This window comes from Pygocentrus nattereri, chromosome 27, assembly GCF_015220715.1.
Source record: "Pygocentrus nattereri isolate fPygNat1 chromosome 27, fPygNat1.pri, whole genome shotgun sequence".
NCBI lineage: Eukaryota > Metazoa > Chordata > Actinopteri > Characiformes > Serrasalmidae > Pygocentrus > Pygocentrus nattereri.
Genome location: NC_051237.1, coordinates 22,754,879 through 22,767,261, shown reverse-complemented (window position 1 = coordinate 22,767,261; position 12,383 = coordinate 22,754,879). Strand labels below are relative to the sequence as shown.

General features: G+C 41.9%; 1 protein-coding gene across 1 annotated transcript; it reads left to right on the top strand.

Annotated features, from left to right (window-relative positions):
- The first annotated feature begins 605 nt into the window (after positions 1 to 605).
- On the top strand, positions 606 to 11,314 carry pex11b (peroxisomal biogenesis factor 11 beta). The gene is made up of 4 exons (XM_017721524.2): positions 606 to 956; positions 1,963 to 2,078; positions 4,758 to 4,959; positions 6,107 to 11,314. Exons 1-4 carry the CDS (start codon positions 901 to 903, stop codon positions 6,519 to 6,521), a joined length of 789 nt encoding a protein of 262 aa, XP_017577013.1. The 5' UTR covers positions 606 to 900; the 3' UTR covers positions 6,522 to 11,314.
- The last annotated feature ends 1,069 nt before the right edge of the window (positions 11,315 to 12,383 follow it).

Sequence of the window (12,383 nt, the reverse complement as noted above, 5' to 3'; positions counted from 1 at the left end):
TGTGAAATGCTTCGTCCTAGAGACACTTTCTGAGTCAGAACTGTTCACAGTGGTGGTGATAGGAACCAGACGTCCGCCTCTAAAAGCTCCTCACAGAGTTATTATAAAACACGCTGCCTGATGCATGAGGCGTTGTTTAAAGGCAGTTATGTGACCAAGTTTTAGTCTAAAACAATGTATTTTAATCCATTTTACAGAGATACATTTTATATATATATATATATATATAGAGAGAGAGAGAGAGAGCACAACAATATATTTTTTTCAGATTTACCATTATTTTTCTATAATCAATATACCATATATACCAATTTTATGCAAGTTTGCATATAAGAAATGCTGGAATTTTCCTTTAAGTAACACCCCACAAACCTCAAGTGTGGATTCTGGGATGCATATGGCACAAAAACAACAGCAGGAAGAATAAGAATAAACAACCCATCCAAGAAGCCGCTATACCACAATGTGGCACAGAGCGCTGGGAATACGTTACCATTCAAAAGAACTGGGATTCAAATATACATTAAGTGACGTGGGTTAGACAGTACACATCCAGTTCGCCCCTGTTCGACTTGCGAATCGAATCGAATAGTTGAAAAGAATCGGTTCGAAACGATTCGTGCACGACTCGTGCATGGCAACAACAACAAACGGCTCCAACAAGCGTGTCCCTGTGCGCTTGCCGTCGACAGGAGGTCACTGTCAGTGGGCGACGAGCTGATATTTCGGCTCCAGAGTAAACGCTCCGAGACACCGAAGCGCTCAGGGACGGCTCGGGGTCACACGCAGAAGACCCGCAGTCGCTGCTGCTCGAGTTTAAACGCGCGAAACGGTCCGGAAAGTTGTGAAAGTCGAGGCCGTTAGCCGTTAGCTTGTAGCGCCGAGGCGAGCGGAGCAGCGATGGAGTCGTGGGTGCGATTCAGCGCTCAGAGTCAAGCCAAGGAGCGGGTTTTCAGGTAAAAACAACCCCTTTCTTCACTGCAGAGCGGCTCGCCATTAAATACGAGCTTGCCCCAAAGCTTTGACACCCGGAGTACGTTAGCTAGGTAGTAATCCTGCTCGAATTGCCCCGTTCCACCTTAAACGGTGCAGCAGTGACATGTGAACACTGGACCATTTAAGGTGGAACGGTTAAACATTTACATTACATTACATTTACATTTAGCAGACGCCTTTATCCAAAGCGACTTACAAACCCTACTAAGAACCTGGCTTCAGCAAAAAGTCGCCCAGAATGAAAAAACTTCAGTACAGATACTCAAAAAATAATTAAGTACAGGAACTAATTACATTTACTTCTTTACTGTCCACCCCTGCTGATAGTATCCACAGTGTGCTCAGAGAAGCATATTGTCACTAATTGTGATGTAATTTGTCACGATGATGATAAATGCTGTCAGCTGTACTGGTGAAATGCCTCACTTTAGTTGTGACTCTGCAGCTGTGCCTCTGTGACTGTTCCTGTAGTGCACAGGTGAGTAAAGGGGCCTAAAGTCACCCTCAGGCAAAGTCTCAGGCCGGCTACAGCACAGCGACTGCTGTAAAAGTAACTGTAGCCTTACAAAACTACTTGAGCTAAAAAAAGTTTCTTAATCTTCCAGCATTCACTCATCTTACACCATAGGAACTGAAGCAAGTATCCCTCTATTCTTCTCTTTTTTTGGGTCCTTTTGGTGTAAAATAAAATGTCAAAGCCCCAAATTGAGAGGAGTAAGTAACAGGAAAGGAGCTGACCCAACACAACAGAATAAGATTAAACGTAATATAAATAAATTCACAACTTACTGTGATACTTTCCCCTAATAAATGTGCCAGAGTAGAAGTAAATCCATCCAGGTTGTACTTAAGTACGTACTAATTACTGCCCACATCTGCTGTTGTGATATAATCTGATTAAGTTTGGTTTAAATGTTGTGATGTTTGTGTTTCCAGTCATGCTTGTGTTTGTGTTGTGCTGAACAGGGCGGCCCAGTACGCCTGCACACTGCTGGGCTACACGCTGCAGAGAGGAGGAGCTACTGCAGAACTACTGAAAACAATAAAGCAGCTAGAAGCTCACCTGAGTCTCAGCAGGAAGTGTAAGTCTTTGCTTAGTTATGTTGTCTATCCTCAGATCTTCAGTCCCATCCTTGCATCTGTTTGTGTAATTGTACTGTTTGTTTTTGTGTCCGGGAGTTTTCACTTTACCTTTGACCCCCAAGGTAAAATATTCCTCCAGTAAAAGTAGAAGTTCCTCCCTTTAGACCTCCACTTGAGTAAAAGTACTGAAGTATTTACCTTCAAATGTACTTAAGTATAAAGTAAAAGTACTAAAAGAGTAATTCTGGCTCTGATGTCCTGTTATCATTTTTATAACCAGACTGGCTTCATGAACTCATTTCAGGTGAAAGTCCTCCAGCGTCTCTCTTGGTAAACCAGTCTTTTAATAGAACGTCATTAATTAGTGACGCTGACGTCTATTAAAATGATCAGAAGCACAAAACACTGAAGGTAAACAGTTTCCATCAGGGAGAACCGAGTGGCTCTGAAATCACTTTTTACACACAAGCAAAGTTTCAGTTTCAGATTTATTTACAACTTAGTTCCAAGTTTAAGTTGAATAAAAACTGGCTTTAAACTCAGGATCACAGATGAGCTCCTTTACTATGTTGATCTGTAGGCGTCTGTTCATAAACATAAACCAGCCCAAACTCATTTACTATAAAATGAAATGGTGTTTGTAGAAATTCAGAAAAAAGCCGCGTCAGTCTCGACTGCATATGTGGACATATTTCTATATTGAGCTCTATTTACACAAAGTTAGGTTAGTTCATCATTTATGTTGAACAGACTCTCCCAAAGTTTTACGCTGCTGCGCTGACGTTGAACCGCGTGCTGCACTGGGTCGGTCTGACCAACAGGTCAAAACCAGCTCTAAACAAAGTGACCGCTGGGCCCTGATTGGTGCTCTGGCTTTGCGCTTCTTTCATTTTGACATGTTACGTTTTTATACACACAGAAACCAAAAGGAACGACAGATTTCTCAAAATGTAGGAGGAAAAAGTCGGATATTAGACTCTGAAATGTAGCAGACTGAAAGGAAAAAGTCGCCCAGAATGGAAAAAAAACTTCAGTACAGATACACAAAAAAATACTAAAGTACAGAAACTAATTACATTTACTGAGTTACTGTCCAAAACCGCTTCTAAGTTAGAGTTGAAAACTGTTTGTCTTATTTGGGCCTTAGTGTAGTGTTTGTAGTGGGCTGAAGGCAAAAAATTCTAAACAATATACAAATAAAGTTCAAGTGGACTTTGTATCATCCATGTTGGTCAACAGTGCAAAAACATTAACGCGTCCACCAGCAGGTTCTAAAAACAGCAGCTCTGAGCACAGTGTATGCAGCATGTAGCTACCGCGAAATTACAAAACACCTTTGGCCCCAATTATGTAGTAAAGCGCCTGAGTTCCAAACCACGCTCCATTTCCCTGATGAATCAGAGGATTTTTTGCCCTAATGTGATTCAGATCTGGTGTTTTCAGGGCTGTGTGGACACAAATCCGACCTGAGCCCCTTTCATACATATTCCTACTTAATGTGAACATTTTCTTTTAATCTTTTGCCATATTGCTCAAACATTTTAGTAACAAATTACAGGGTAATTCCATAAACATGTTTTTTGGTCTTTTTGGCCCACAGCCCACCACATGCAACCCCAATTCCTTAGTCGTTGTTCCCAAACGCTTACTGAGTGTTGTTAAAAGGAAAGGTGATGTAACACAGTGGTAAACACGCCCCTGTCCCAACTTCTCTGGAACATGTTGCAGGCATCAAATTCAAAATGAGTGAATATTTAAAAAAAAAAAAAAAGTTTATCCATTTGAACATTAAATATCTCGTCTTTGTAGTGTAATCAATTGAATTTAGGTTGAAAAGGATTTGCAAATCATCGTCTCCTGTTTTTATTTATGTTTTACACAACGTCCCAACTTCACTGGAATTGGGGTTGTACACTGCAGTTTTGCCCCATGACAAAAATTTGTCCATCCTCGTTTTAAACGTGACTGATTGTCTGTTTAAGTTAGCAGCGAAAGCCTGATGGAAGAAGTTGATATTTCCCAGTTGGAGGTTTAATGCATATGAAATCATTGATTATTTAAGCCGGGACTGTTAAACATTCCAGTAACACTTTATGGTGGGGTACAGTTCATAAGGCTACATGACACCCACATAAGCTTGTCATGACAGCTATGTAGACCTACATAAACGTTTCTTCCAGTAAGTCTGTCATAACGGCTGCTTTAGCTAACTTTGGTCAAAATTGGGAAATGTGACCTTTATAGCGAATGATGGCTGTTGGAATAAACATTTATAAGCATCTATGTAGGTCTGTGTCAGTTGCCGTGACAAGCTTATGTAGGTGTCATGTAGCTTTATAACCTTACCCTACATTTCTGATGAGGACACTTGCTGGGATCCTATCAGCATCCTATTGCTAAGGGTATCGGATACACTTTTCAGAAGACGATAAGCTTTGAGCACAATTCCTGACCTTTCTCTTATGAGACCTCAGCACGTTTCAGGTGTGATCGAAGCTTATGACCGTTTTTTTTAAGCCTCTATCTTGTCAGTTCTGTCTAGGTTCAATTTTTTGCTTCTTGTCTTTGACATCGAGACGATCTCTGCTTGTCTAGAGTTTGTTTTATCCTGATGACAGTGGCTTGTATTTTATTTTTCATTTTCTTTCCCATGTTCTTTGTGTATTTTCCCTCTGTAGTGATGCGGTTGGGGAACTCGGCAGAGGCTCTGGAAGCAGCTAAGCGTGCGATCCATTTATCCGACTGCGTGCTGAGGCTCTGCATCACTGTAGCCCATTTAAACAGAGCCATGTACTTCGCCTGTGATAATGTGCTGTGGGCTGGAAAAACAGGCCTGCTGCCTCAGCTCGACCAGAACAAATGGAGCCAGAGATCATTCAGGTGAGTTAAGGCCTTCTCTGCTGACTTTGGGTGGTGCTAAATATTCATAGACCCAAAACAGCTGCTGAAAGATCATGGGATCGCTTGGCTCCAGTTTCTTATTGCTATACAATGTAGTGCACTTTAACAATAGTGCAGCGAAAAACCAAGTGGACAGTTCTCACCATCTTATCCCATATAGTTTTACCTCTGGAGCTGTACGAGGCTAGTATGCCTAAGAAGCCAGGGAAGCTTGCACCCCACCAGTAGCATGGAGCTAACTACATGACCCTCATCTCAAGTCATGTGGAGTTATTTGGTAAACTGTAATAAACCTTTTATTATGTGGTATCTGACACTGCATTACACGCTGCTGTCTATCACCGTGGACTAAAACGCACACGAAATCGTTCAGTATCTGTTTTAGCATTTCTCCTTTCTTATGCGTGGTGAAGTGCCAGTAGGTGGCGTATAAGCTTCCATTACTTGTTAGTTGCGTTAGCCTTGCAGCTCCTCAATAAAAGGATCAGGGAGAGCGTTCATTGGGGTCCGCGAATTTGAGACTGCATTGAAAATCTGGGATTTCTTTTGAAGTTTGAACAGAAAGTCTTGTAATTGTGAAAAAATGTAAAATGCAGAAGAGTGCAATGATGTAACATTAAAAAGAAGTAAAAAAAATAAAAGTTTCTGTGTTTTTAGGTCACTATTTAGATTTAAGCCAATTTGAGACACTGACCATGTTAAGGCCTCTGTACAAAATCGTATCTTTTCCATTGAAGCTCATGTTCAGACAACTCTCACTGATCTGCTCGTCAGACACCTGTTGTGCTTGTGTGTGTGTATATATATATATATATATATATATATATATATATATATATATATATATATATATATATATATATATATATATAAAATAATTACACACACACACACTATGTTGTCAAAAGTATTCACTCCCTCCCTCAAATCATTCAATCCAGGTGTTCATCACTTCCATGGCCACAGGTGTATAAAGCCGAGCCCCTAGTCCTGCAGACTGCTTCTACAGACATTAGTGAAAGAATGGGTCGCTCTCAGGAGCTCAGTGAATTCCAGCATGGTACCGTGATGCTTGCAGATTTTCTTTCACACTGTTATCTGTCTTTCTTACTTGTTTTACCTGCAGATATTACCTTTTCGCGCTCATCCTCAACCTAACCCGGGATGCGTATGAGATCCGGCTGCTGATGGAGAGGGAATCTCGCAGTATTTCGGCTAAAGGCTCTCTGGCGAGCCCATCTGCACTCTCTCCTGGTCCAGAGAACGGGGAGTTTTCTCTCGGCCCATCCACCCCTTCATTCCCCGCCCTCCCCGTGCTGACAGCCCGACTCCAGCGACAGCTGCGCCTCCTGTTTTCGGTGCTCCGGAGTAACCCTCCCTTACTGCTGGACCTGCTGAAGAACCTGTGTGACGTTTTCATCCCACTGGACAAACTGGGGCTGTACTCCACTGGCCCCGGCTTCGTGGGGGCCTGCGGCCTCGCTTCATCCATCCTGTCCATCCTTACCATCCTTTATCCCTGGCTCAAACTCAAACCCTGAGCAGCATGCACATCTCTAATGAAACCCCACAGTTAACCCACAAGCCACTGGGTCTGAAACTAGAGCTGCTATGGACTGTAATGGGGTTGATGGAGGAAAAGAAGCACAATGGAGTTTGAGGGGAAAAAATCCTGGACAGAGAAATCCCACAGGAAGTGAGGTGATGAGGTCACATGGTAGACAGGGCAGAAAGGGCCTGTGTGTGTGTGTGTGTGTGTGTGTGTGTGTGAAATCGCTTGCTTATATGCATATTAAGGCTGCACAATATAGCACACTATCATATTGCCATTCATTGCAGTTGTTGTGCTTCAGAACACAGGGGTCATCAGTTTGAGGTGACACACCTGCCTTATTTTGACAGAAAATAATTTGTTTACCTAACTGGGTACTTTAAAAAGGCATGCAACTGTGATAACAATTACCAGACAAAACATTGTGGGGATGCCCCAATTATGAATTTTTATGGCTGTTTTATATTCTTTCTTTTTATTTGTAAACCCGAAGCTCACGCTCAGTGGGCTAAATTAAAAAACACAACAAACAAAACGATTCGCTCTTTAATGAGCAAAACTTTTACCTTTTAAATGGTAAATGAAAAAATGACAGAGTAAATTGGCTGATTTACAGATTCCGTGCATTCCTAATATACTGTGCAGCCCTAATTAATGTATGTGTGGGTATATTAATCTTCGTCTTTCTGTGTGTGTCTGAGAACCCGTTTACACCTCGTCATTTTGTGCGCCTTAGGTAACAGTGGGTACGGCCAAAAATGTAAATCATGGTACAATTAAAGTTTCTGATGGTTTATGCTAAAATAAACTTGCTGGGTGTTTTTAGGCTGTTTGTAGGTTAACAGTGGTTTACAGTTCTGGGATGCCCGTTTTTTAGCAGCCAAAGTAAATCGGCGAAATAGCAGAAATAAAACATGGACAACATGGAGACAAGCCTTCATCTGCTGCCTTGATAAATGGACTAATTCAGTTCAAGCAGATTAGACAGTGGGAGGTAATCAAGTCTGATGCATTTTCATTTGAAATGTGAAAAACATCTCTGAATCAGACATTCAGCTAAAGGGGGTAACAGTAGTGCTGTTTCTACGTTTGTACGTAAATGCACCCAAGATGCGTTTAAAACAGACTTAAACCTCTTTCAGAAGGTGGCCTGAGACATTTAGCCAGACGTGGCTCACATAAGAGCATCTCTACAAGCCACATTTGACCACCAGAACCCTTTCTTCAATACAAGTAACGCGTTACGGTACATTAAAAGAAAAGGATGTTTCTTTAGTGAAGACGTCATTCCTTATAGAACCGTGAACACTCGGACCCATTTGCATGCATAAAAAGTTCTTCGCCTGGTGAAATGGTTCTTCAGATTGCACAAAATGTATGTGGTTCTGTATAGCGTCAACCAGGGTTGGGACTGTTAGTTTGTTGCTTGTTGATGTCAAGCTTACAACAATAGAATGACATTTTGGTTCTGTAGAGAAAAAGGTTCTGTATAGAACCATATACATCACATTCTCTGTCAATCTGAAGAACCATTTCACCACACAGAGAACGTATGCATGCGGAAGGATGCTGAGTCCTTATTTTTCTACATGGGACCGTTGGCTTTACTAAAGAACTCTTAAACTCATCTTTATTAGGTGTGTACAAGTTTTAAGAGGGTGAAAACTGAACCTAATAAGAGTTTGTGAACTGCCTGTTGGTGACCAATCAGGGGCCACCAGACCTCCATGTGTTGTGACGTCACAACCACAGCTTACTGGCAGTTTGAGGCGCTGCGTTCAGGGGTCGCGCCTCAGAATCTCGATCAAAGATTGAAATTGCAGTTGCAGTATTAGTCTGAAAAATCGCAGTTAGATGTTTTCCACAAATCGTTCAGCCCTGCTTTACATTATATACGTTTACATTGCATTTATAGCACATTATATCACATTTTAACCAGTCGTCGTCTTGTAAACATCGTGGTAGTGGCAGTGTGGAAATGAATGACGTCGTGCAAAAGTGTCAGCCTTTCTATTTGAATAGAAGAGAAATAGTGAGGAGATCACAGGAGATCGGTAGTTGCATATGAGCTGCGCTACTGTCGGGTTTTAGTCCGAATAACCGGCGATGCATTTGATTACCAGGTGTAAATGCGTGTGATTAAAGTCTCATCAGGTCACAAACGACCAGGTGTGAACGAGCTCCGTGTTTGCATATGCGAATGTTTGTGGGGATGTGAGAAATGGTCCTGGACAGTCAGCTTTGTTAGACAGCTTTGTCCTCCTTTGGGTTTTCTAGCACAGTGTTTGAGGATATTTACAGTTTTGTATCTTCGTAAATTTCTCCAGACTAAACTTTCAGCTGAAAACAAAGTTATGCATGGACCCCCATGCCTCTAAACCTCGAAAAGACTAAAACCTCTCAGATTTAATCAGTTCTGTATCACAGTGGGATTTAATTGAGTGCAATTAAAGTCTGATGGTCCTCCAGTACATTTAAGTGGCTTCAGTATGTGTCCAACACAAGCTTAATAGCACTAAAGCCACGCCGTATGCTGTTGAAATTTCGGTTTAATTGTAGGCTAAATTCATGCATTTTAATGTGAATGAACCTTTACAGTCACCTAAAAGGACAAACCGCTGTTCTTTGACTGTTTTTCAGTCATTTTGATAGTGGAAGGTTAATTAATGCTCAAGTTGTTAATCATAATTGGGAGTTTGCTGCTACAAAATATCTGGTGAAAGATGCAAACGGACTCATTCAGAGTGGTTTGGTGTGAAATGCTTTGTTCTAGATCTCATTCAGTCAGAATTCTTAACAGTGGTGGTGATAGGAACCAAACGTCCACCTCTGAAAGCTCCTTCACAGAAAGTTACTACATGAAATCATCGGTATGCGGCCTAAGACTTTGTTTCATGGTTCAGATTTTCATGCATGATGTTCATGATGTCCAGTAGTTCCCAAAGAAGATTTAACCATCATCATGAAACATAAAACTCGGAAGACACATGGAGCTTCACTGGTGGGTTTGGATAGTAAATAAAATGCCTGTATTTGTGTTGTAGATATGGTGACCCCTGGTTCCTACCACATCTACAATCAACCATTTCACACCCAACCATTCTGAATGACTCTGCTTACATCTCAGACACGTGAGTTGAACTGTACAGGGTGAGTCAAAAGTCATAGGACAATTTTATTTTAATTTTTTGTGATGAAGGTGGTGTTTGTTGTGGATTTTCTCAGCGTACACAATTTGTTCGGGATGACCCCAGAGATAAAAGTCGGTAATAAAATAAATAAAATTAAGTGAAATAAAACCTGTCCTGTGACTTTTGACTAACCCTGTATTTGTCCATTAATTGCAATTAATATTTTTTGTCCAAAACGTGCTGTTAAATTGACGGATCTAATGTTACTTTGCTTTGGTTTTAGGTTGTACAAGTTTAAGTGGTTTAGGTTTTAAGGTTCAGCTGCATCTACTTGAACACAGGAGTGGAAGATTGGCAAGCTATCATATTTTGAACATTTGAATTTGTGCATTCATTTGACTGCATAAAAGCAAAGAATGTGTGATTTTTCCAATAGATGTCCATTGAACTGAGGGTCTGCAGATGTTTGGTCTGATTTTTCAGGTGGGCAGATGGCCGGATCGTCTTTGTTCTGTAAAATGTAAATGCATCAGCGAAGCTGTACAAAGATTCTGCTTTTGTAAAACAGTAAATCTTTATCATCTATTCTTTATTTCATGAGTTTATTCCAGAGCGGAAAGTCTGGGCTACACTCTCTGGGCACTTTATCAGAACCCCCTCCTTGTAGCTCCGCCTTGCTGCTATACAGCAAGAGACTGTAGCTCATCAGTTTCTGACCACTGAGCTGCTCTTGTTTGGATATTTTTGGGTGGTGGACCAAACGCAACCTAGCGGTGACACTGATGCGTGTAACAGTCTCAGCAGCAAGTCATTGTTTATTTCATTTCCATTCAAAACAACCATTAAAAACATGTTATTCTTTTCAGGAGATATTTCTGAGGGGATTAGATTTAAGATAATGCACCTGCTCAAAAAAGTGTTAAATGAGGCTCCTAACAACCACCTGGAAGACCGGGTAGCACCAAAATTGTAATCAAACCCATTGCAGGTTTCTTTAAGTTATACTTGATGGCTGTTTGGAGTGGAAATGAACTAAATGAATGGTGGTCTTTGACTTTTGCACACTACTGTAGTTGACTAACAGCGGTCCTGTGGTCAGAGAGTGTCAACTAACGAAAGGGGTAGAGGAGTACTTGCAAATTGCGCAACACTGGATGGGGGTACACTATTAAAAAAGATGGTTCTGGAAACATGAACACTTAAAGAATCCTTTGCATTGTGAAGTGGTTCTTCAGACTGATGCAGAATGTGTTGTATACGGTTCTATACACTAAAACAGCACGAAAAAGAGTTTGGCTATGAAATGATAGGAGAACCCTTTTCAAAAAGGTCCTATGTAGAACCATATCCAACACATTCTCTAGCAACCTGAAGAATCATTTCACCATTCAGTGAGTTCTTTAATCTCGCAGTGGGCTCTTTGAGTGTGGATGGTTCTATATAGAACTGTTTTCTTTACTAAAGAACCCTTGAAGAACCAATCCTTACATTATATTTAAACCTTATAATAGAGTGGCCAGTGAGTGGACTCAGAACTGTGGAGAGTAACTTCTTCCTGAATGTCTGTGCTATGCATCGCCACTGTTACCGCAACGGTGAGTAGTTGGAGCTGTGAAGCTAATTTTTAAAATAAACATTGCCTTGACTTTTATTGGCCTGTTTTTTTCCAGTCTACAGTCCTGCGTGTGTTGGTGTTTGTTCTGGTCCTCATGCCAGCGGAGCATGTGAGTTAAAAGCCGAGTCATAAGAGGAGAAAATCTCACTGTTTATGCGACTCGGCGTATATTCCAAACCTCACAAGCTTGGAGCAAGAAAAGCAGATAATGTAGCGCTTCATTCATGCCACTCTGGGTTCCACAAGAAACATTCCTTTGAGATTCTGGTCCATGTTGACTCGGTTGCATCACAGTGCAGTTCAGGTGCACTTTCGTGCTGTGAGGGGGCAGTTGTGGGCTGGAGGTTAGGGAACCAGCCCCGTGACCGGAAGGTCGCTGGTTCGATCCCCAGAACCGACAGCACATGACTGAGGTGTCCTTGAGCAAGACACCTAAGCCCCAACTGCTCCCCCGGTGCTGCAGATTGCCCACCACTCCGGGCAAGTGTGCTCAGTGCCCCCTAGTGTGTGTGTGCACCTTCTTCATGGATGGGTTAAATGCGGAGGTGAAATTTCTCCATCGTGGGACTAATAAGGGTCACTTAATCTTAATCTAAACCTGTTCTCCCACATTCCAAAGGTGTTCTACTGGATCCAGACCCGGCCGCTGAAGAATGCTGAGCTCATTGTCCATGAAACCAAATTTTGCTTCGTGGTACATCATCAAGTAGTCATTAGAAGAAAAGTGTGGCCATGAAAGGATGCACATGGCAACAATACTCAAATAAGCTGTGGCATTCAAGCGGTGATTGACTAGTATTAACGGCCCAAAGTGTGCAAGACAACATTCCCCACACCATTACACCACCTCCACCAGCCTGGACTGCTGACACAAGGCAGGATTCATGGATTCATGCTATTGGTGCCAAATTAAGACCCTGCCATCTGTGAGCCTCATCAGAAATCCAGATACGTCAGACCAGGCTACGTTTTTCCCGTCTCCAACGGTCCAGTTTTGCCGATCTTGTGCCCGCTGCTGCCTCAGCTGCTATGCTTGGCTGACAGAAGGGGAACTTGGTCTTCTGCTGTTGTAGCCCATCCACCTCAAGGTTGAGCACTCTGAGAT